Source organism: Sciurus carolinensis, chromosome 3, assembly GCF_902686445.1.
Source record: "Sciurus carolinensis chromosome 3, mSciCar1.2, whole genome shotgun sequence".
Classification (NCBI taxonomy): domain Eukaryota; kingdom Metazoa; phylum Chordata; class Mammalia; order Rodentia; family Sciuridae; genus Sciurus; species Sciurus carolinensis.
Window position 1 is genome coordinate 65279707 of NC_062215.1, and position 23547 is coordinate 65303253.

General features: G+C 46.5%; 1 protein-coding gene across 2 annotated transcripts in view; it reads left to right on the top strand.

Annotated features, from left to right (window-relative positions):
• Positions 1–237: 237 nt before the first annotated feature.
• Nos2 (nitric oxide synthase 2) overlaps positions 238–23547 on the top strand; it is a 43960-nt gene continuing 20650 nt past the window's right edge. Inside the window, exons 1-9 of one of the 2 annotated variants that reach the window (XM_047544471.1) lie at positions 238–403; positions 1967–2162; positions 14039–14123; positions 14845–14958; positions 15985–16133; positions 20527–20689; positions 21551–21642; positions 22478–22619; positions 22741–22880. In XM_047544471.1, the coding sequence (XP_047400427.1) occupies positions 2053–2162; positions 14039–14123; positions 14845–14958; positions 15985–16133; positions 20527–20689; positions 21551–21642; positions 22478–22619; positions 22741–22880 (995 nt within the window). In that variant the 5' untranslated portion in view covers positions 238–403; positions 1967–2052. The remainder of the gene's footprint in view (positions 404–1966; positions 2163–14038; positions 14124–14844; positions 14959–15984; positions 16134–20526; positions 20690–21550; positions 21643–22477; positions 22620–22740; positions 22881–23547) is intronic. The other variant, XM_047544473.1, reaches the window with a different exon arrangement.

Genomic DNA, 23547 nt, shown 5'->3' on the forward strand with positions numbered 1-23547 from the left:
CTGCCGCTTTGGACCTGGGACCAGGAAGAGGTAGATTTACCAAGGATGTACTACACTCGGTGTGATGCAATAGCACCAGAGGCAGAGTCTCGCTCATGAATTAGTTAACTGTATACCCAGCTGGGGACACTCCCTTTGGAAGCAAATAAGAGAACTTGGTGAAGTGGTTTCCAGAATAACCCTGAATGGGTATAAATACTTCTTGGCTGCCTCTGTGCTCAGAACTTTGCAGCGAGTTGAAAACTGAGGCTCTGGCTCCAGAGGGCTCAGCATCACTGGTCTGAAACTTCTCAGCCACCTTAACGCAGGAACTGGGCAGTCTCAGCTAATCCCAAAGTTCTCAAAGTCAGATTGTCCCTGTTTGCTTGCGCTGGTCCTACAGAGGCAGCTTGGCTGCTCCGAGGTGAGTCATCTTCATTTCTGGGCAAATGTTTGGAGAGGGTTTTGGTTCTTCCTCTTTGGGAGACCTCAGAAAACTGTGGGAATTTGCTGGCTGTAGCCCTAAGCTGATGGAAAACCTAGAAAAAGAAATACCAACATGAGGTTGGGACATTTGAACCTGGCATCTTATTCAGATTTCTTTTCTGCAAATAATTGCTGTGGTTGCTACATTAGGAAAAACTTTCTGGAAAATTCAGAATGAGGTGGGGAGAAGCACCTGCTAAGAATGTGTATTTTACATAGATCATCTTATTCAGTCCTTATAATATGTAGCCCTCCTCCCTCCAAAAATTCTGGTAAGGTGGATACTGTAGCTTACTTCATGGATGGAGAAATGAATTTCAGCTAAAAACTTGAGCCAGGTTGAGTCACTAGCAAGAGGTAAGATTTGAACCTTGGATGTGAGCCCTATCCCCAAGCTGCCATCCAGTGGGAAACTGTTCCGAAGGAGGAGGTTTGCCATGGGGAAGCCAAAATTCAACATGAGCTGCATCTCAGGTCTCCATTCCTTATCTTTTTTTAAAGGAAATGATCTCAAATATCGAGAATGGAATGCATTTTTCAAAAATAATTATTTTCTCTTCGTTTTTTTCAAGTTTATTTTAATAATATATATGGGAGTTAACAAATTATAATTAAAAATGGAATCAGTTGTGTTAATTCTATATTACTCAATATCATGCAATACATCATGGTAAAAACAACAGCTTCATTCATATAATTATTTCCTCTTTGAATAATAAAAAAGGAACTTGCAGCATCATTGACTTAGGATCAGCAACAATTGCCAAATCTGTCTCATTTTCTCTCTCTCTCTCTCTCTTTTTTTTTTTTTTTTCCATACTGGGGATTGAACCCAGGGAAGCTTAACCACTGAGCTACACCCCCAAACCTTTTTCTTTTTTTATTTTGAGACAGGATCTTGCTAAGTTGCTTAGGACCTGGCTAAGTTGCTGAGGCTGGCTTTGAACTTGCAATTCTCCTGCCTCAGCCTCCCGAGTTGCTTGGATTACAGGCATGTGCCACTGTGCCCAGCTTACAATTGTTGAATCTTAAAAGAAAGGCTGCTGTGACTTGAGGGCTTTCTCACAGGTGTAATGTGATAGTGGCTAATTACAGGCACTGGATCTCATTTTGCACAGTCAGGCAAGTGCGCCCATGTTTGATGTGTTATAGTGACCACTCAGCTCAAGCCCACCTTGCCTCTGCCTGGGGATGAACCTGGCCCATATCAGGTGAACCCCTAAGGAGGCTCATGGGGCATGTGGTTTGTCCTTGCTGAGGTGTGATGCTACAGGTCCAATGTTGCTCTTTCAGATTGTTATACAGCTTTGTAAAATTAAGTCTATGTCCATAGGGTCACAAACCCAACCTCCATAGGAACACAGGCGGGGGGTGCTGATGAGGTAGTTGTCGAAGACCTGTCTTCACTTTAACTTGATTCTTTAGTAAACTGGTCACCTTGGGAAGCCTCAGTCCTGTAAGTTCTTCACCCTTGCCTCATAGTCTCTTTGCCCTTCCTCAGCCCTGCAGCAAAGAACGTCTGAGTGAGACCAGATTAAAAAAAAAAAAAAAAAAAAAAAAAAAAAACTGCTTTACAAAGCCACAAAGATGACCTGTCCCTGGAAGTTTCTGTTCAAGCTCAAATCGTACCAGTATGACCTGACTGAGGGAAAGGACATCAACAACAATGTGGGGAAAGCCACCAGTGCACTCTCCAGGTAAGGGTTCCCTGCTGCCACCTCCAGCATGGTATCTGTCATCCTCCATGCCCCTGACACATAAGTGTTCTCTCTGCTCCTGTTCTCATACTTGATGAACTTGATCTCCGGGTTCTTTCTTGGAGGTCTCTGTTGGAATGTAATGTAACCATTGTTTTGGGGGGCACCTCATAGTGCCTGACACTATTTGAAAAAGAAAGGGATACACTAGGTGTGGTGGTGCACACCCATAATTCCAGTGACTCAGAAGGCTGAGGCAAGAGGATTTCAAGTTCAAGGTCAGCCTGGGCAATTTATCAAGATCCTGTCTCAAAATAAAAAGTGAAAAGAACTGGGGATATAGCTCAGTGGTAATGTGCCCCTGGGCTCAGTCCCCAATACAGGGGTGGAAGAGAGGGGAGATATGGCACAGTACTGGCCCTGGGGCGCTTGGAATCTCTAGCAAAAATATGTGAGAATGGGAGGCAGTTGTGCCTAGTGGTTACCACCAGGTAGCATCTTGACCAGAATCTACCATGACTTGCCAGAACATGTACCTTACCAGTTGTTGGATGTTTTGAAAAACATCCTGCTGAAGGGTGTCAAAGGTGTTCTGTGCCTCACTAGCTGGCCCTGTGCCGTCTCTTATTAGCTGTGTGACACAGGGCACATTAACCTCTCTGAGCCTCAGAAGTGCCTGTCTGCAGGGTGAGAACCCACCTCATAGCACATTGAGGGTGAAAGGAGAGGGAATGGGTAAAGAAATTGGAGAGTGTTTGCATGCAGTAGGCACCCAAAAGACGTTAGGGCTGTACTTACATACGGAGCGCCTCGGCTTTGCTAGGGCTGCACCACATGCTTCACGTGCTTTGCATTTCAGCTGAAGGGCACAGCGGCTACGTGAAGCGCACATTGTCTCATTCTACAGATGAGGCAATAGGAGCCCTGAGAGGGGAATGACTAGGTCACATGACTAGTAGGTAATTAGAGTTGAAATGTGAACCCAAAGTTTGTGTTCTTCCATGCCTCGTCCCCCAGCCAGAGACGTAAGCCTGATATACCACAGAGCTGAGAAAATTAGTCACCCAACTAGTCAGTGCACAGGCTTCTAGAGAATGCTAGAGGAGTTCAACCCCTTGGCCTGGGGGTTGAGGCTTGCTCAAACGGAAAGGAGATTCAATCAACAATGACATGACCAAGCAAATCAAATTAAAGCCCCAATGGACACAGGGCCACCGTGCAGCCTCACTGCCCAGAGGTGCCTTTCCAGGGAATGCAATAGGCAGAGCGCTCCCTGGAGGCAGACGGCAGGTCCTAGGTGTACTGTACCTGGCCACCAAAGAGCCGCCCAGTTTAGAGCATGGGTTTGAGGATAAGGAAATGGTTTTGCCAAATCATAGCCTGTGAACCTTGGCAAGTCTCCCAGCCTCAGAGCCTCAATGTCTTTTTATCCGGGGGGTTGCCTGTTTCGTGGAGTTGTGGTAAGGATTAAAGGAGGTGGCACAGGTCAATCACTTAGCACAGAGAGAGCGCTCAAGAAGCAGCATCTGCTAGAGCCCTCATCCCGTGCTTGCTGTCGGCAGCTAGGATGGGACTGAGCAACATTAAGCCCAGTCCCCCCTGAGGGCTTGGTAGGTGTGCGTCATGGACTTTGAAGGGCGGGTGGAATGCAGAGAGATGTAGCAGAGACATTCTGGGAAGGGGGGCGAGGGAGAAAAGATTCAGAGGTCGAAGCAAACAGTCTGTACTCCGGAGGAGTGTCTGTGGAGCTGGGAGAGGAAGGGCCAGGTCAGAGCTCAGGGAGCTCCAACGCAGGGTGGGGGATTTGGACTCGCTCTGCTTGGCAGCAGGGAGCCGTTGTAGATTCTCCAGCAAGACTGTCCCAGTGTAGTGTGTGGGGTGAACGGGAGGAAAGAACATTTGAAACAGGCAGCCACACTGTGGTGACCAAGAGACCAACTGATGAGAACACAGAGTCGGATAGCCTCAGGAGGTCCTGTTGGCACTTCAGGCTCAAAATGCTGCGGACTGACAATGGCTGCACCCCCTCCTCCTCATTTCGTCACTGCCGCCCCTGCCAACTGGCCTCCCTGACTCTAGCCTTCCTAATCTTGACTTCTAGCGAGGCATGCTCCTGCTCTAGAGCCTGCAGTGGCTACAACTGCCTGTCACCACTCTGAGCTTGAGGGCAGGGTTCTGCATGATTACCTCACATAGACAGAAGGCACTTCCCACCTGCCCACCCAGCCTATTCCCTAACTTTCCAGACCATTCTGAGTCCCTCTCCTTCCAGATTCCTCAAAGTTTCCAATAGCATGGCCAGCTATTCCTGAGGACTACCTTGTCTCTGGATCATTCATTTAGGATACCTGAACTCAGGCCCTCAGGCAAAACTCTGAGCTGCAGTGGGAGCTGAACTTGACCATCTGTCCTTTTTTCTCTCTTCACACTGGTGGGCTGGTAGAAAGGCTCCAATCTGATTGGTAGAAGTGATGGAGAGGAAATATCACACATTAATTCATTTAGCACTCTAGCAATGCATGAGGAAGGAACTTTGGTGTTTTTCTATTTTAGAGATGAGGACACTGAGGCCAGAATATGAAAGTGATTTTTAAGATCTTTAGATTTTTTTTTTTTTTTTTTTTTTTTTTGCTGTGCTGGGGATTGAACCCAGGTCCTTGTGCTTGCAAGGCAAGCACTCTACCAACTGAGCTATCTCCCCAGCTCTGATTTTTAAGATCTTTTAAAGTTAGCAGATGACAGAGCTGAAATTCAAATGGGCTGTCTGGCCTGTAACCACTACATGAAACTGCCAATGTTTTGGGTCTTGGGCATGTTCCATTCATTAACAATTACATGCTGGATTAGGGATGTAGCTCAGTGAGGGAATGCTTGCCTAGCATGTGCAAACCCTGGGTTCAATCCTCAGCATTACCAAAAAAAAAAAAAAAAAAAAGGTGGAGAAAGGACTTAAAATCAGCATACTACTGTGATGCAGACACATCAATGTTAATAGCAGCTCAATTCACAATAGCTAAACTGTGGAACCAACCTAGATGTCCTTCAATAGATGAATAGATAAAGAAACTGTGGTGTATATATACACAATGGAATATTACTTAGCCTTAAAATAGAATAAAAGTATGGCATTTGCAGGTAAATGGATGGAGTTGGAGAATATCACACTAAGTGAAATAAGCCAATCCCCCCCCCAAAAAGGCCAAATATTTTCTCTAATATGTGGATGCTGATCCATAATAAGGGAGGGGGGCAAGGGAAGAATGGAGAAAATTTGAATGGAGCAGAGGGGAGAGAGGGAGGGGAGGGGGCATTGGGGTGGAAAAGATGGTGGAATGAGATAGACATCATTACCCAAGGTATACGTGTGATTGCACAAATGGAGTGACTCTACATAGTGTACAATCAGAGAAATGAAAAGCTGTGCTCCATTTGTGTATAATGAATCAAAATGCATTCTGCTGTCATATAAAACTAACTAAAACAAATAAAAATAAAAAATCTTTTAAAAGGGGAACTAACAATTATATACCCAGTCCTATTCACTTGGCACTTGTGCTGAGAGTTAAGATGTCTACAAAACCCTTCTGAATAGCTTGAGCCATTTATTAATTACACACATCACTACTAAAAATAACAAGTGATATTTAGAGTATTCTTGGTACTGTGTCAATAATAAGACAGGAATTATTATTATTATCCTTGTTTTGTAAAGTTGTGACCTACCCGAGGCCAAGATGGAGAAAGTGGTGGGGCTGAGATTTTGGACCAAGTCCAAACTCTGCACTCACTGGGCTCTCTCTGAGGAACTACCATGTGCTGGACTGTGAAAGACCCCAGCACAGAAAACAGACCCAGTTCCTGTTGTCAGGGAGGAAAGGGAGAAATGATGCCTTCCTCACTGGTTCTGGAGGAGTCCATGAAGAATGAGGTTAAAGGGTTTATACATTATGTAAGGGATGCAGTGGGACAGAGGGATGGGCAGGAGGCTGGAAAGAGTGGGTGCCTGACCCCATAGTCAAGCATCTCTTCTGGGGAGACCACAAGGACCTTGCCTGTATGTGGGAAAGAGTGGGTGGGTAGCAGCCAGCTTTCTGGAGGAGGTGACTCAGCTGGACTACAACCACCTGGTGAGGTGTGGGACAGGGAGGATGTTACTGGAAGAGGAAGCAGCTATACAAGGAAATTTTAGTCTGAAAGAAATGAGAGCCAATTTATTTTTATTTTAGAACATAATTTTCAAATTTATTTAGGTGTAATAAGACCAATAACCTATTCTCTGTGGCTAAGGATTCTAAGACTGTATACACACATGATTCAGAAGTGAGCGTGGTGCATGTGTGCTCACGTCCATGTGTTAGTCAAAGGCAAATGTGGGATCATCTAGGTGAAGAGAAAAGGAATTTATAACAGAGTTGAGGGAAGTGTTCCTATCTGGGTTGCAGTTGACTCAGAACAAACATGTACACCAATTCCTCTGTGATTTGAGTTTGGGATTTACTATGCTGAAGTATGGCTGGGAAGGTCCCCAGAGGGCTGCAGCCCTATCCTCACCTGAATTCTATTAGTTATCAACCTGTAATGTAAGGAGCAATATACACAGGAAAAAAAGCCCTGAGACACTCATCCTTCCAGACAGGAAGGACCAGAGGACTGCTAAGGGACCTGACCAGGTGTCTGGTCCAAATGCCTACCCAGATGTTTCCCTGTAGAAGTCACCACCAGTCCTGCCTGTTCTTTCATTTTCTTTCTGGAATCACACAGGACATACAGAAGAGAAATATTTCCCCCAGGAGTGGTGGCACATTCTTGTAATCCCAGTTACTTGGGAGGCTGAGAGTCAGGAAGATTACAAGTTCAAGGCCAGCCTGGGCAATTTATCAAGACTTTGTCAATCTCAAAGCAAAATAACAACAAACAAAAGTGATTCTTTTTTATTTTTTTAGAAATGCAAATGTATTTTTCCCCACATTTTTTATTGGTGCTTTATAGTTGTACATAGTGATGGAATTTGTTGTTACATATTTGCATATGCACACACTATAACAATATAATTTCCCAGCAGAACATTTCTACATGTCACCTTGGTCAAGGTCCTAGACTGTCTAGGTCCCCAACTTCCTCCTCAATAAAATGGACATACCATATAGAAAATGGACATACCGTATAACTTCTTGACTGACTAGTAAAATGTACAGGAAATAGCAGACAAAAAAGATTTCTTTGTAAGCTGTGAAGTATGTACAATTGGGCCTTTTTATTATGATCCTTACTGGTATTGCTAGGAGACCAAACATCCCACCCCCCACAACCTCTTAACCCAGGGACAAATTTTGCTGCAGCCCAGGTTGAACACGCCTAGGATTCAGAGATGCCTGGTTTCACTTCTGAATGAGGAAGACGACTTTGTGATCTTCTGGAGAGGGTGTAAAGACCTGGTCCAGGGAGGGCTGAGGGCTGACTGCCTATCTAGTTGAGAGCGCAGACAGAGGACATGCATTTCAGCTGCTATTCATCCCAGGAGAGGTAGCAGCAGCCGGAAAGATGAATGCTGGGATACTAACACCAGGTGCTTCCTGGTCAAACAGGGAAGGAGACTTGCTCCTTGATCTTGAACACCCACTATGTGCAGGGCCCGTGCTGGGGAACTGGGGAGAGGGTTCAATTGCTGAGGCTGCTCCTGGAAAACCCACCATTTCCAGAGGACAACACGCGCCTAAATCACTATGACACCTGGGGGCAAAGGAAGCTCAGCACAGGACCTGAGAGGGACCAGGCAGGAGAAAGGAGAGATGGCATTTGAACCTACGGCTCTGACAGGTGGAAAAAGGAGAGGGAGAGCCTTCCCTGTGGCAGGACCAGGGCGGCCAAGGCAATGCGATGGAGAGCATGCCCACTGCCTACCTTAGTTTCTTATCTGGTGAGATATATGTGACAAGTGACCATTTTGACCATCATTAAGTATGCAGCTCAATAGCAGTGAGGACATCCACACTGTCCGACAACTGTTGCAGCTGCTGGGCCTGGGGACCTGGGATCACCTCGAGGAATGCCGGGTCACCAAGCCAGGGCGCCCAGCGCGGGGACCCTCGGCGTCCGGACGCGGATCCTGGCCGCTCCTCCGTTCGCTCCGCCCGGGGGCGGGGGCTGCGGGGTCCGGGAGTGATAAAGCGGCGGCCGCTCGGACTCCAGGACCCAGCAGTTGCTCGGCACCAGGCCATGCGCGAAGGACTGAGCGCCGCGTGCGAAGCGGCCCGTCCGCGGCTGTGCCGTTTCCTGCGCTGGATCCTCCGACCGAAGCCCGCCTGTCGCCCCTGCGGAGCCAGGTACTCCCCGCCCGCCCAGGCGTCCGCGACAGAGGGAGGCGGGCGGATGGCTCCTCACCGGGACAGTCCAGCCGGGCCAGCACTGATCCTCTGCTAGAGAAACCGAAGCTTTGGAATGTTCCCCCTGTTTCTATGAGGGCTTACTCTGCGTGCTTGCCTCTTTTAGGGCGATGCAGGAGCCACAAATGACCCAGAGAAGCCCTAAGTGCACCGTGCAAGGCGTCTGTGCAGGCTGAATTCTGCATGTGTTAACACTTGAGAACTTCTCTGATATTTTAGCCCTGCTACTTTAGATGGGATGTGGTTAAGGGAGCAAAGATGTTCTTTTACAAATTCCCCTTCAGAGGAGTGCCACCCCACTCACTTGGTGTGTATACTAAGTAGGCTGGTGAGAGGTGGCAACAGCAGGGGACTCGGGCTCTCGGGTCAGTCCCAGACAGCTATAAATTACAGCTCTGACCTCAGCAACCCTGTCACTCCAGGGTTTGCAGATAGCTTTGTAGGTCTAAGCAAGCCACCACACTACCAGCGTTCCTTTTGAAGGACCTTCGTCAGCAAAGGGCCAAGCAGGTCCGGGCACAGCTGTGGGGTTAGTCAAATTGCATGAGTGTCTGTGGGCTCGGATAAACGATGCTGTAATTTGGAACCAAGTATCCAGAGTCTTAATGTACTCATCTGACATCTGGTCACAGGATCTTGCAGCGCCTAGCTGAAAGAAATCTGCTAACTAGGGGAGACACAGGTGCCTGGGTAAAGCCTTGTCTATTCATTTTTCCAAATTAAAAAAATACCAATTACAAAAGGAATTTATAGCCAGCATAAAAAGTTGGAAGATGCAGAAAGGTAGAAAGAAAAATTAAAATTGCCCATGATCGCATCACTTGATGCTAATCACTGTTAACATTTACCGGCCTGTCCCCCAGGTTCTTCTATACACACACAGCCGTTATCAGACCACATATATAGTTCTGAGGCATTATTTGTAAGAGCAGAGAAACTAGACACAATCTAAACATCCAGCCCTAGGCCATAACATCAGGCTAATTATAGCTCATCCTAATGGTGGATTTTCTGACAGCCCTTTTAAATGATGCTTTTTAATATTTGGGGTAAATGATTAAGCATGCAAAGATATTGTTTCTCAATCTAAATATTGCTGAGGACTAGTGGACATTTCTGATTTGAAATTTATGAAATCATTCAACTCTTATGAAATTGTCCAACCCTATCTCCAAAAGGAAATGAGAGGAAACCAGAAGGGGTACGGGATGGGGGATTAGGATGAGTAATGGTGGCAAACAAGTGAGCAGAGCATTACGGCCTTGCTTCTGTGGGGACCCCAACCCCCAAACATCTTCCTATTTAAGTGGCCCCATGGTGCCTGCTCAGCCATGGCTTATCTCTTCCTAATAATAATCTTCTGTCCAGATTATTCTATATTGGCTTTTTTTTTTTTTGGTCTGGTGAAGCACATTAGTCCAGACCAGGTGAGTGTGTTAAAGAAAAAATTATTTAACGATATTTGTTAAAACACAGCAAGAAAGACTTTCTAGATATTCAGGACAATTGTGCTGGGTTTAGGGACCCTCTAACAGGGTCCTTCAACAGAGGAGAAAGTTTGGGCTTAATTGGAATACAGCATTGGAAAGTGGGAGTGGATCACCAATGGGCAGGGTGAGGGTCAGTGAATGGAAAAGTTCTAAGATGGAAGGAACATTGGTGGGAAGAAGGGTTGTGTTTAAACAAACTAAATAAAATTCTTGCCGAAGACAGGCCAGGATGATGGGACATCCTCTGGGGATGGTGAAGGATGAGGAACCTGATTAGATATCAAGAGTAGGTGATTCTTGCTAGTCTGATTTCATGGGGTTCTTTGCTAAAACTGAATTTTATAGGGAAATGAACCAATGGGCATGGATAAGAAGAGATACTGTTCTTTCCTTTTAACAATATAAGTCCTTTTTAAAAAATTAAATGTTATAGGAAAAAATGTTCTGTGACACTTGTTGAAGTATGGTAAGGAAGACTTTATTCAGGGACCACTGCAACAGAGTCTTGCAATGGAGGAGAAAGATTGGGCTCAACTTGGAAAATAGTTTGGAAAAGTGGAGACTGATAGCGAAGGAGCAGCGTGGGGGCCAATTCAAAGAGAAGTTCTAAGAGGTCATATCAGGAGTAAAGGGGATTCTGTCTAAATCTAATCTAACAAAATTCTTGCTAAGATGAGGTTAGCATGACCTGATACAGTGGCACATACCTGTAATCCCAGAGATTTGAGTGCCTGAGTCAGAAGGATCACAAGTTTGAGGCCAGCATGGGCAACTATTTCAAAATAAAAAATAAAAAGGGCTGGGGATTTAGCTCAGTGTAGAGCATGCCTGGGTTCTGTTCCTAGAATCACAAAAAAAGCAAGCAAGCAAGCCCAGGATACTGAGCCATCACGTGAGGATGGTGGAGGATGAAGAACCTGATCAGCTATAAAAGGCAATGAGCTATTGTGAGCAGGAAGTTACCACTAAAATAACTTGGTTCTCGTTAAAGTTGTATTTTACAAGGAAGAGCACAGATGGGCATAGGAGAAGGTCCAGAAGCCTGATCAAAGTTTGACCTAGCAAAGATTCTTTGCCAGATAACAATAGATGATCAGATGGACAGCCATTTACAGGGATACTGAATCAGTTGATTCATATCTAGGTTGCTTTGTGACACAAGTCCACCCTCATCTATGGGGTGTACATTCCCAGAACCCAGCAGATGCCCAACCCACAGTAGCACTGAGCCCTATAAATACTGTTTTTCCCTGTACATACTTAACAACAATTTAATTTATAAATCAGGCAAAGTAAGAGATTAACAACAACTAGTAAGAAAATAGAACTGTTGTAACAATATACTGTAATTAAAATTATATGAATGTGTATCATGGAACCAGGACGATATCAGTGGTCTGATGTCATTAGTCAACTTCTTCAACTCTGCCAGAAGTAAAGCAGCAGCTGCTTCATCAATAGGTGCAGCCACCCTAGTAATTGATATATTTTCTCGGTTCAAATTTATTCCTGAATCTTCGTAATCATCTCTTCCTTGGAGTATGTGGCCTGGTGTCATTTGTTTGAAGTCTTCCTGTAGACTCAGGGCCTTCCGGTGGAATATGTTGTCATCAGTCCAAACATCCTTTATGTTGGTGTCTTTCACCCACAAATTTCAGGCCCTCTCCAGCTTGACTAAGCACTTCTCATATACTATAATTTTTGCGGTTTGGGGTGTAACAAGCAAAACTAGCATGAGTTTCTTTTTCCTTCTTTACAATTTCACAATTAGAAAATTCATTCTTGCTACAGATGTTAGCAACCTGAGCATATGGAATTTTTCTTTCTTTTTTAAGTCTAGAACGTTCACCTTTAGGAGATACTTTATGGCTTCTCTTGGGCAAATCTGAATGGCCAGTGTCAACACTCCTGTGCTTTGGGATCATTATTAAGTAGAATAAAGGTTATCTGAATACAAGCACTGTGATAAAGTGGGAGTTGATCTAGCCTAAGAGACTAGTGTATACAGTGTGGCTTGGATGGATGAAGGGATGATTCACAGCCCAGACAGGACAGAGTGGGATGGTGCAAAATTTCATCATGCTGCTCAGAATGGCATACAATTTTAAAACTTATGGATTGTTTATTTCTGGAATGCTCCATTTAATATTTTCAAACTGTGGTTGACTTCCTGCAACTGAAACCACAAGTAAAGAAGGACTACCATACCTACAGTCTCTTCCAGGGATACTATCTTTTTTTTTTTTTTTTTGGTGCTGGGGATTGAACCCAGAACCTTGTGCATGCAAGGCAAGCACTCTACCCACTGAGCTGTATCCTCAGCCCAGATACTATCTTTTTATAGTTATAAATCACCAAATGTTGCATGTAATGTATGTAGTTAATTAAATGATGATCATATAGTTATTATTTTTCCAATAATAAGGGTAATTCAAGCTGAGTGTGGTGGTGCACCCCTATAATCCCAGAGGCTTAAATTCAAAGTTAGTCTGCACAACTTATGGAGACCCTGTCTCAAAACGAAAACAACAAAAAAATGTGGGGGAGGCTGAGGGGTGCAGCTAAGTGATAGAGCATCCCTGGGTTCGATTTCCAGTACTGAAGGGAAAAAAAAAGGGATCGATGGTCACTCATATTCCAATCTCATAGATATGTATAAAGAAAATGATAGATCCTTATTACATTCTTTACCCTTCCCTCTCTGACACTGCCAAGAACACAGGACACAATAAGCTTTCAAGCTTATTCCATAGGGATGCCCCTATGGAATGATTCTCCCCAGAGGCAGGCAGGTGTGGGTGTGACTTTTGGAGGGGTGCTCATATACCTATGCAGACAGCACCCAGGTCTTCTGCTTCCCGCAGCACTGGGTGAACTTGAAATCCCAAACCAGAACTGACAACTTCTGAATGTCCTCTTCAAAGGACAGGTTCATTTCTTTAAACACAACTTGCTGTTTTAAAATAAATCAAAATAAATCAAACCAATATGTTTGTTAAAAGAGTCCCTTTGAAAGTATTTCTAGAAGAAATACTTTATTCTTTATTTATGTCAATAAAGATGCAATGACATCTTAGACTTGCTTAAAAATAAAGGTGGTGCATGCCTGTACCCAGCGATTGGGAGGCTGAGGCAGGAGGATCGCAAGTTAAGGCCAGCCTCAGCAACTTAGCAAGTCCCTAGGCAACTTGGCAACATCCTGTCTCAAAATAAAAAAAAAAAAAAAAGAAAAAGGGCTGGGGATGTGGCTCAGTGAGTTCAGACCTTAACACTGCAAAACATAAGTAAATAAAATGAAATCAAAAGTGATGGGAATTTAGCTCAGTGACAGAGTGCTTGCCTAGCATGTAGGAAACCTTGGATTCAATCCCCACTACTGTCAAAACAAACAAATAAAATAAAGGCAGAGGCTGGGAGTTGAACAAGATGGCCACGGATTGACAATTGATGCATTGAGTTGAATCTGGGTGAAGGACCCATGAGAGTTTATTACATTATTCTCTCGACTTTCACAAGTGTTGCATTTTCCAGGATAAAAATTTAAAGTAAGTAAATAAACCAGGATAAGTTTAGTGTTTTAGATAAGAAGATCAAGTCACTAAAAACAAGCAGGTGGCAGGCAGTGCCTGCTGTTGACCTGGGAGGGTAGAGTGAATGGAGCCGTTCTCAGTCCACAGCCCCTGTTCCACGGTAGCACTTGGCTTTTGAAGAGGGTAATTTCCCAGAACTTCTGTGTGTTGCTGGTTGGGCCAGTAGCTTTGGCTCAGGTCCCTCATATCCTTTTGTGTGGGGAGAAAGAGAAGAAGAGGAAGGATGGTAACGGTGGGGAGATCAGTCTAACTGATTCCCTCACCCTCTGTCCCCCTTGACTGGAAGTCACGAGCAGTTCATTCCCACCCTCTGGACCTCAGTCCCCCGTCTGCCCACTGAGGGGACTAGAGGATCGCACTCCAAGACCCCTGTCCACTCTGACTCCATCTCTGATGGATGTTTCCTTTTGTAGCCCAGCAACACAGGATGACCCCAAATGTCACAACCTCAGCAAGCATCAAAATGGATCCCCTCCACCCCTCCAGGGGACGGCAAAGGTCAGTGGGTCACATGGTGTGGGAAGCCCTTTCCTTCCTCACAGAGGCAGATGCAGGCTGGATACCCTACTGTGGGCTGGGCTGGGGGTGTGGGATGCCAGGCTCTAGGTGGTGAGTCCCAGACCTAGGGACTTGGGTGGGAGCAAGGAAGGGCTGTGGAGAGTGGGATGGTCTGTGGTGACCAGGAGTGGTGGTCCCCAAAGTGCTCTAGCACCTGAGTGACCTGTCCAGGTGGCCTGGCAATAGGTGAGGGATGATTTGAGATCAGTCATGATCATAAGGGGTGGGACGTTCTCAAATAATCAGATTCACCAGCTGAGCCTTCAATCCCAGTCCCCTCCTCTTAGGCACCTCTGGGAGAGGAAGGCTGTGGTACATTCTTCCCTGTCCTTATTTCTATCCTGGGTGGTATTGGCTGTGACAGGCTCCCCCACATCTAACCTGAGTCTCTCCCTTTGCAATTCCTCTGAGCAAGCATTTGGCAGGGCCTTAGTGAGGAGAGAAGCATGGCCAGTGGCCCAGGCACCTGGAGCTCTCAGCAGGCACTGGCCCAGGTGGCCTCACTGCTGGGCAGGGAGGAGGGATGGGGACTGCCCCCGTCCCCTGTGTGCATACTCACAGCTCCCCACCCAAGCTGGAGCAGGGCCCAGAGGCCTGCGGGAGAACTGAGGGATCCTGGGATCTCAGATGCTTGGAAAAACCTGTTTTTTCTCCCTCTTAGAAATCTCCAGAATCTCTGAACACACCTCCTCTATCCTGCTCACAGCACGTGAGGATCAAAAACTGGGGCAATGGGATGACTTTGCAAGACACACTTCACCACAAAGCCAAATCGGTGAGAAGTCGGGGCTCCTGGGAGAACCATCTTTGTCCAAGCCGGTGAAGCTGTGGGGGCCCTTTGTGGATTAACAGAGGTCTGCCTGGGCAAACAATCATCTGCCTGGACAAAGCACACTGGGAATAGAGACTAACATTCCCACAAATTTCAGAAGGAAGTTAATTATGCCAACTCCTTATTAACCACCCTAATGGATAATGGATAATCAAGGATGTTAGATAAATGATTAAAAAAACAAATTTTAACAGAAATCAAGAAGAATTTCTAACTCAATTGCCCAAAGCTAGACTGAACTAAGTGAGGCAATAATGAGCTCCCTATCACTGGAAGGATTCAAATATTTGATATAGAGATTTCAGAGGAGTTGGAGCATCCAGTAACTAAATGTCTTTTAAGGCTCCTTCCTGTCTTAATTTTTTTTTTTTTTTACAGTGCTGATGATCAAACCCAGGGCCTTGCACATGCTAGACAAATGCTCTACCATAGAGCTACACCCCCAGTCCTCCTTTCTGTCTTTTAAGTTCCTTATTCTGACTTTAGAATTCATGCTATGGTTGTAAAGTGGGAAAGAATAGAAAAGGTCAAGACCATGAAGACAGAATGATTCCCCAACCCCCATACCCAGAAACCACCATAGTTAATATCTGGGGATACTTCCTTCCAGAATGTTTTCTGTGTCATCCTATGGCTTTGGGATTTTGTATTCCCCCAGGAGCCACGGGAGCCTCTTTAAATAAGAAAACAGATGAAATGTTTCCAGGGACCAAACTGGGACTGGCTAGGGAGCAAGACCAGAGACTGAGGCCAGGATTAGGGAACGATCCTGGCTCACACCCACTGGGACTCAGCCAGTAGAGAAGAAAAGATCTGGGTGGGGAAAAAGCCCAAGCTCCTGGACCCTAAGGAAGAGGTGCCACAGGGTGGCGGAGGTGTGGGGAGTCGAAGCGCCAGCAGGAGGGAGGTGGCCAGGTCAGCTGACCAGACTTCACACTCCACACTAACGACCTGCTTCTGTCTTTCCAGAATTTCACTTGCAAGTCCAAATCTTGCCTGGGGTCTATCATGAACCCCAAAAGTTTGACCAGAGGACCCAGGGACAAGCCTCTCTCTCTGGATGAGCTTCTACCTCAAGCTATTGAATTTGTCAACCAGTATTATGACTCCTTCAAAGAGTAAGGCTTACGTCCTACAATGTCACTGCTTCCTCCTTCTCCCCAGGGCTCTCCTACCTCCAGCAATGACCCTCTGACCCTAGATCCCTTTCCTTCCCAGATTCCCAGTGATTCCAGACTAAATTATAGTTTTTCTAAGTGAAGAGGTCCTGGAATAAGTGCTTGTAATTGGGGATAAAGTTCAGGAATAGCAGTAGTGGTAAAAAGTGGGAGTTGGGGTGCCAACAAGATTGAATTCCAGCTCCATCATTAACCACTGCTGAAACCTTGGGAAATCCCTTACCTTCTCGAAGCCTCAACTTCCAAGGGAATAACAGAATCTGGCTCATAGACTGTTGTGAGGATTATGTAAATTCAGAACAGTGCCCTATCTCTGAGCAACCTTGATTGTGAATTTAAAGGAACTCTTTTATTATGAAATGTTTGAGACGGAAGGGACATCAGAAACCACCTGGTCAAGTCCTTCCTCCTATAGGTGTGAACTTGGAAGCCCAGTGACACTCCTGAGGTCACTGAATCCCTGTAAGAATCCAGGCCACCTGACTTGGAGAGGACAGGCTGGTGCTCTTTGCACTGAACCTGGTGGGGCTCCACGTTCCTGGGGTTCTCTTCTTCTTCCTACCCAGTGAGGCTTCTGTGAGGCATGCTAGGAGTCCTTAATTTCTATAGTCAGTCATTCAGGTGACTGAATGCATTATCAAGTACCAGCCCGGTGTCAGGCACTGGCATGCAAAGTTGTTTTAAATTGTCAATTGTAGATTTTATTGTCAACATGTACAATTGTACACATTCAGAGAAATCGTATAGATAGTATCATGATGATGCTGTATATAGCCAGGATTATGGTGACAGACTTAGGTTCAATCCTTGCTGTGCCCCTCCTAAGCTGCATGACCCTGGGCACATTACTTTGTCTCTGCCTGAAAATAGTGATAATAATAATATCTGCCTTGCAGGAGTTTTTATAAAGACTAAATGAGTTAACATATATGGAGTGCTAGGATCAGTGCCTGACCCATTGTAAGAGGAACCCAAGTATGAGCTGTTATTCTAAGAATGCTGTTATTGTCCAAATAAAATAGATGACCATGTGATTTAGACTCCTGTAAAACTGAAGCATAAAAATGCATGAAGAGCCTGTAATCCCAGCTGCTCAGGAGGCAGAGGCAGGAGGATCGTGAGGTCAAAGCCAGCCTCAGGAACTTAGCGAAGCCCTGAGCACTTAGTGAGACCCTGTTTCGAAATTAAAAAAAAAAAAAAAAAAAACTTTTTTAAAGGGCTGGGGATGAGGCTCAGTAGTTAAGTGCCCCTGAGTTCAATCCTCAGTGCCAAAAAAGAAAAGAGAAGAAAAATGTACAAAGAGATTGTAGGACAGAATGGTGGAATGGAAGAGGCCTTGGGTTTGCTATTTTACGGCTGGGAGGACAGTATGGTTTTATGGTGCAGTCTCACGTAGCACTTCACCACATGAAGTGAGTCACAGAAGGGCACCTGGGACCCATGGTGGAAAGAGTGGTTTTGAGCAATACCATCTGCCCTTAACTACAACCCTGGAAGGTCCAAGCTGGGAGAGACATGGAGTCTTTGCAAGAGGTCCCCATCTTCCAGGCCATTGGTCACCAAACCCTGGCTGTACTGCTGTCACCTGGGGAGCTTTCAGAACACTGATGCCTGGGTCCCCTGGACCAAAGGTGACAGAGTCTTGGAAGGTGGGGAAGGAGTGGGTATCTGTGTTCTTCAAAACCTCCCCAGGATTCTAAGGTACAACCCAGGCTGAGACCTGTCAGAGCACTGCCTGGTTTGCATGCTGTGCACCTGCAGCTTCCACAGAAGTGTGTTGCACCTGCAAAGCTCACAGTCTTTGGTCTCAGCTCAGCTGTTATCTAGGGAGCCTTTGTGATTGCAGGGATTTTCCCTGATGGATTTCACTGGGCCACAGTTCTTATTGATTCATTTGGCACTACGGGTGTGCAGGGCCCTATGTTAATCAGGTTATTTTTAACACTCTCCACAACATCATTCTACAGACAAGGAAACCAAAGCCAATAGAGTTGTAATTGCTTGAAGGCACATATTCTGAAATCCAGGGTTGGGATTGGTGCCTCGGCAGCTGGCACCAGAAGCCTTGGTGTTTAGCCTCAGTGTCCTAACCACGTAGCTCTTTGACACTGCACGATCCTGATGCTATTCTGCACCGGGAGTGTGACTGACATTTGAAAGGTAATTGGATGGTCGTCAGGAAGTGGAGGGAGGCCAGGGTGCTGTGTTTGGGGGCTGTTCAAACTCATTTGCTTCTCACATGGGGAAGTTCCACTTCTCACACCCGAGAGGTCCTGCGAGGTGTGAATCATTAATGACAGCCCATCCCCCACAATTGCTAGCAGCTGAGTGGGTTTGTTCACCTTCTGTATATGAAGGATAATAGCATATTTGGGGACCATGACGTGTCAAACGTTATATTCAAATCTCTTTGCTGCTGAGGAAAACCACTCACTTTTTTCAGAGTTAAGAGGCATCATTGTATTTTTTTGTGCCTCAGAAACATGACTATGTGAAAACGGTAAAGCGTAAAGCTGTAAGGGAACTGGGCACAGACTAAAAATGAATCTTCCTTAAGTATTTACGTGTCGACACTGCCATACATGTTGGAGACTTTAGGGTTACAGCAGTCGCCGCTGTCTTTATGGTAGAGCGCAGAGTCAAGGATGTTTCTAGAAGTTTTGTTTGGGGAGGGGGAGCACCAACCCCTCCCCCCGCCCCCCCTAGTACCTTATGGGAGGGATGTCCTTGAGGATAAGTATCACCAAATGTTTTGTCTTTGTGCTTCTTCTCTGATCAAGAGTTGCTGAGACACTCTGCACACACCGAAAGGCCATTTTGTTCTGAATAGAACAGGATAGTTTAAATAGTTTTGTTTATTGCCATTTTGAAAACCTTTGGTGGTGCTGATTGGAAATCTCAAGGTTACTTGGTGTGTGTGTGTGTGTGTGTGTGTGTGTGTGTGTGTGTTTCAAGTCTTTCTGGCAGAGTCTTGTCCTTTGGGATTTTTTGAAGTACGTTTAGAAATTGCTGGGCACAGCTCTTCCCTGTGCCCCTGCGGGCTGAGTCCTAACCCCGAGATTGTGTCTGGGCCTGACTGGGCTTGTGAAGAATGTCTCAGAGCTTGCTGTTGTCCCTAGGGTCTGTTTCCTGATTTTCTCTTGACCACACTTATATTCCTGGGCCTGATATTTAACCCCTATACCATTGAGACCCTTGACTATGAAGTAAACTCAAAATACCTTCTAAGTCAGGTGTGGGGTGCTTTACCACTGAACTACATCCCCAGACCTTCTTATTTTTTAATTTGAGACCAAGTCTTGCTAAATTGTGAAGCTGGCCTCAAACTTTGAATCCTCCAGTCTCAGTCTTCCAAGTGGCTGTGATTACAGGCATATGTCACCACACCAACTCGAAAAGATTTTTAAAAATCACAGAGGCAGTGAGGCCCTGTCTGTGAATTGCTCTGCCCAGTACCTGGCTCAAAGTGAGTCCTCAGAGCACAGAAGCTGCTACAGGTGGGACTGGCCTACCTTCTCTTAGCCAAGACAAAAGAGGCAGGACAATGTTGTGGCTTGATGGGACTCTGCTCCTCCAACATTTGTAAGTGTCTGAGAAGGCTCAGAACCCTTGCTAAGATGAATCATTAAAGAAAAAGGACCTATAATATATACCTAGTGGAATATTACTCTGTCTTAAAGAAGAATGAAATTATGGCTGGTAAATGAATGGAACTGGAAAATATTATGCTAAGTGAAATAAGCCAATCCCAAAGAACCCAAACCTGAATATTTTCTCTGATATGCAGATGCTAATTCACAGTAAGGATGGGGGAAGAATACAGGTAATTTGGACTAGACAGAGGGAGTAGGAGGGACATGGGGGTAGGAATGATAGTAGAATGAATCTGACATTATTACCCTATGTGCATGTATGATCACATGACCTGTGTAACTCTGCATCATGTATGACCAGACAGATGAGAAGTTAGACTCCATTTATGTTTGATGTGTCAAAATGCATTCTACTGCCATGTATAACTAATTAGAACAAATAAAAAATATATTAGAGAAAAAGTACCTAGAAATAATAAGGCCTCCCACTGTCTCAGGTCAGGCTTCCTAATTTGCAGGATCTGGTGTAAAAATGAAAATGTAGATTCATCATTCCAAATGATTAAGAACTTCACCATGGCAATGGCAGAGCATTAAGTGCCGGCCCTGGAGGGAGAGTCTCCAGTGAGGGACAGCTTACCCTTCTGGTGTCCGATTGCAGTTCCTGCTTCTGTGGATTGAATTAATCCCCATTTAAGGTCATTCATTGTTGGTCTTCCTGATATCTTCCTGTCCCCTAGGGCAAAAATAGAGGAACATCTGGCCAGGGTGGAAGCGGTGACAAAGGAGATTGAAACAACAGGAACCTACCAGCTGACTGGAGATGAGCTCATCTTCGCCACCAAGCTCGCCTGGCGCAATGCCCCCCGCTGTATTGGGAGGATCCAATGGTCCAACCTGCAGGTGAACCTCTCTGCCTGGGGCAGGAGAGGCGCTGGAGGTGGGCTGGCCCTGAGCCCCGAGCAGCTAGCTCTGGAGCAGCCCAGTGGAACTGCACCCAGGTCTCCACAGACTAGCCAAAGCCCCAAGTTTTCAGCATGAGGCTCCCTTCTAGAAATCCAGAATCCCGTTTTAACACCAGAGTCTCTAGCTAATGCTTCTCTGTGTATTAAGCTTGGGAGACTAAAATGCCACCATGACACAAACGACAGCCTTGTTTTATTATTGCCCAGGCCTTGGTGCTGCAGAGAGGTTGTTTACCTCAAGTGTCTGGATTCTTGGCTCCCAGAGACCGTTTTATTTATCCTAAACTCCTGGGCCATCGTTTCGCTGGAGGATCATTTTGTGACTGAATTATTTGGAAGGAGAAATTGATGAGAAAAGCCAGGGAAGCCAACTCTGGCTGTGTAAAATAGGCTCAAGATGCAAAGGAATCAGGCTGGGGCTGGGTGCTCCTGACTTGGGGAGCTTTAAATTTGGGTTTTCTTGGGATCTGGGTCTTGCTGGGCTCTTCTTAGTGGGTGGCCCTAGGGGAGCAGAAGAAAGGCTGGACGGGCAGCCATGAGTCGGGGGCCATTCATGCAGAGGAGATTGGGCCCCTCTGTCTTGTGGGAGTGGGGGCATGCAGGCCATCTGCTGTCCCCCAGGGCTTCAATCAATGCAGAAGCCTCTGTCCACATAGTCCTTGAAATGTTTTTGTTTGCTTGTTGTTTGGAGCTGGAGACGGAACCCAGGACTTCATGCCAAATACTTGTTTTGTCACTGAGCTACGTCCCCAGCCCTACACATTCCTTGACAGACATGGTCTGGGTGGGCTGTGTGCAGGTCTTTGATGCCCGGAGCTGTACCACTGCCCAGGAGATGTTTGAACACCTCTGCAGACACATCCGTTATGCCACCAACGGCGGCAACATCAGGTGGGGGTGCCTCTCCCAGGGTTGTGTTGGGGCCCACCCTTCCCTGCAGTTTAGCCAAAACGTGCAGATGGGCTAGAGGAGGCCTCTCTGGCTCCAGGAGAAACAAGGGACAGAGAAAAGGAGAAAGATCTGGTCCCTTCTTCAGGGACCTCTAATGGCAAGCCCAGCCTCTGTGGCTTAGCCTCTGCCAGGAGCCCATTTTCCTTGGTTTCCTTTGGACTTGGAACCATGTGGAAGTTCCAACTTTAAGAATTAACTTCAGTGTTAGAGCTCCCCACTCCTTAGAGGGGTTGAGACTTTGGTTTTCTAGCACATGGCCCTGGTGCGGTTTCTTAGAGGTCGGAGAGTCACTGCTTGTCACTGTGTCCCCCACCCCGACCCCTGATAGGATTAACAGCTCCTTCTGTCATTCACTCATCTTTGGGTTTAGCAAAACACTCAGGGGCCACCTAATGGGGGCTCAACACAGGACTAGACCAGGGGTGGGGACAGGGAAGAAGGGGCAGGGGACCCGGATGCAGAGGTGGCTACCTAACTATGTAGCTCCAGCCCACTGTGAGCCATGACCTGCACTAGACAGGCATCTGGCTGACTCAACTTCAGGAATAGAAATACAGGGCTGGGAGAGAAAGGGCTCCCATATAAAGGATGGGGGGCTCCCTGGGGGTCCCCATGCTGGTCTTGAAGAAGGATGGGGCTGGTGGGAGGAGGGGTGGGTGCTCCGTCAGCTCCGGTGCTGGGGCTGTAGAGCAGGAAGAGTGTGGGGGGGTGGGCCAGGGGGATGGCCGGGAGTCCGCACCAGATGTTAAACAGTGCCATCCCTGTCCTGGGGAAGGTCGACCATCACCGTGTTCCCCCAGCGGAGCGATGGCAAGCATGACTTCCGAGTCTGGAATTCCCAGTTAATCCGGTATGCTGGCTACCAGATGCCTGATGGTACCATCAGAGGGGACCCCGCCAACTTGGAGTTCACCCAGGTACCCACCCAGCCTAGACCCCAGGATCTTCAGCCGAGGAGCCCAGTGGTGGGTGGCAAGTGGAGCCTGGAGGAGTTGAGGTACTGGGCCTGCAACTCACCCATCCTGTCTTGCCCGCCAGCTGTGCATCGACCTGGGCTGGAAGCCTCGTTATGGCCGCTTCGACGTGCTGCCTCTGGTCCTGCAGGCCAACGGTCGTGACCCTGAGTTCTTTGAAATCCCGCCTGAACTTGTGCTTGAGGTTTCCATGGAACATCCCAAGTAAGTGGCTGAGGGCACGGATGAGTGAATTGACAGGCACGTCTCCCTCCTTGCCTCGCAGGCTGCAGCCATCAAACGCCTCTCTCATCTCCCCCAAGGCCTAGCCGCAGCAGGTGACACCCAGAAGGCTGGCTGTCAAGGCTTGCGGAGTGACCTTTGCTTTCTGCAGCAATTCTGCACTTTATTCTCTGGCCTCAAACGTACGAAGATGTGCTGACTGAGAAGAGAAGCAGAGGCTTAGATGAATGGGCCCGAGGAGCTGGGGAAGGCTTGACTTCAGGACAGAAACCCCTGGAGAGTCTCAGTCTGAGTAGCCCAGGCCTCCTTTTTCCTCCGGCCAACTCTGCCAACTTGTCCCTCTCCTGACCATGGGGGAGTGTAGGGCTATATTTACTTTGAGAACTCAATGGGTTTAGCACCTGCTTTCAGAAATTGCAAAAATAACTCCATACATGAAGGCTGTGTAGGCATTGGGCTGAACTCTTCTTCTTGTTCCTTCAAAATACTGAACTCCACCCTGCCTCAGGGTCTTTGCATTTCTTGTTCCTCCAATCGGACCTGACCTTTCCTCAAAAATTTTCTAGTCTTTTTTTTTTCTTCTCATCAAAAAGTATTTCCTATGATGTCATTCCTCTGAGAAGACTCTCCTGACCACTCTCACCCTCAG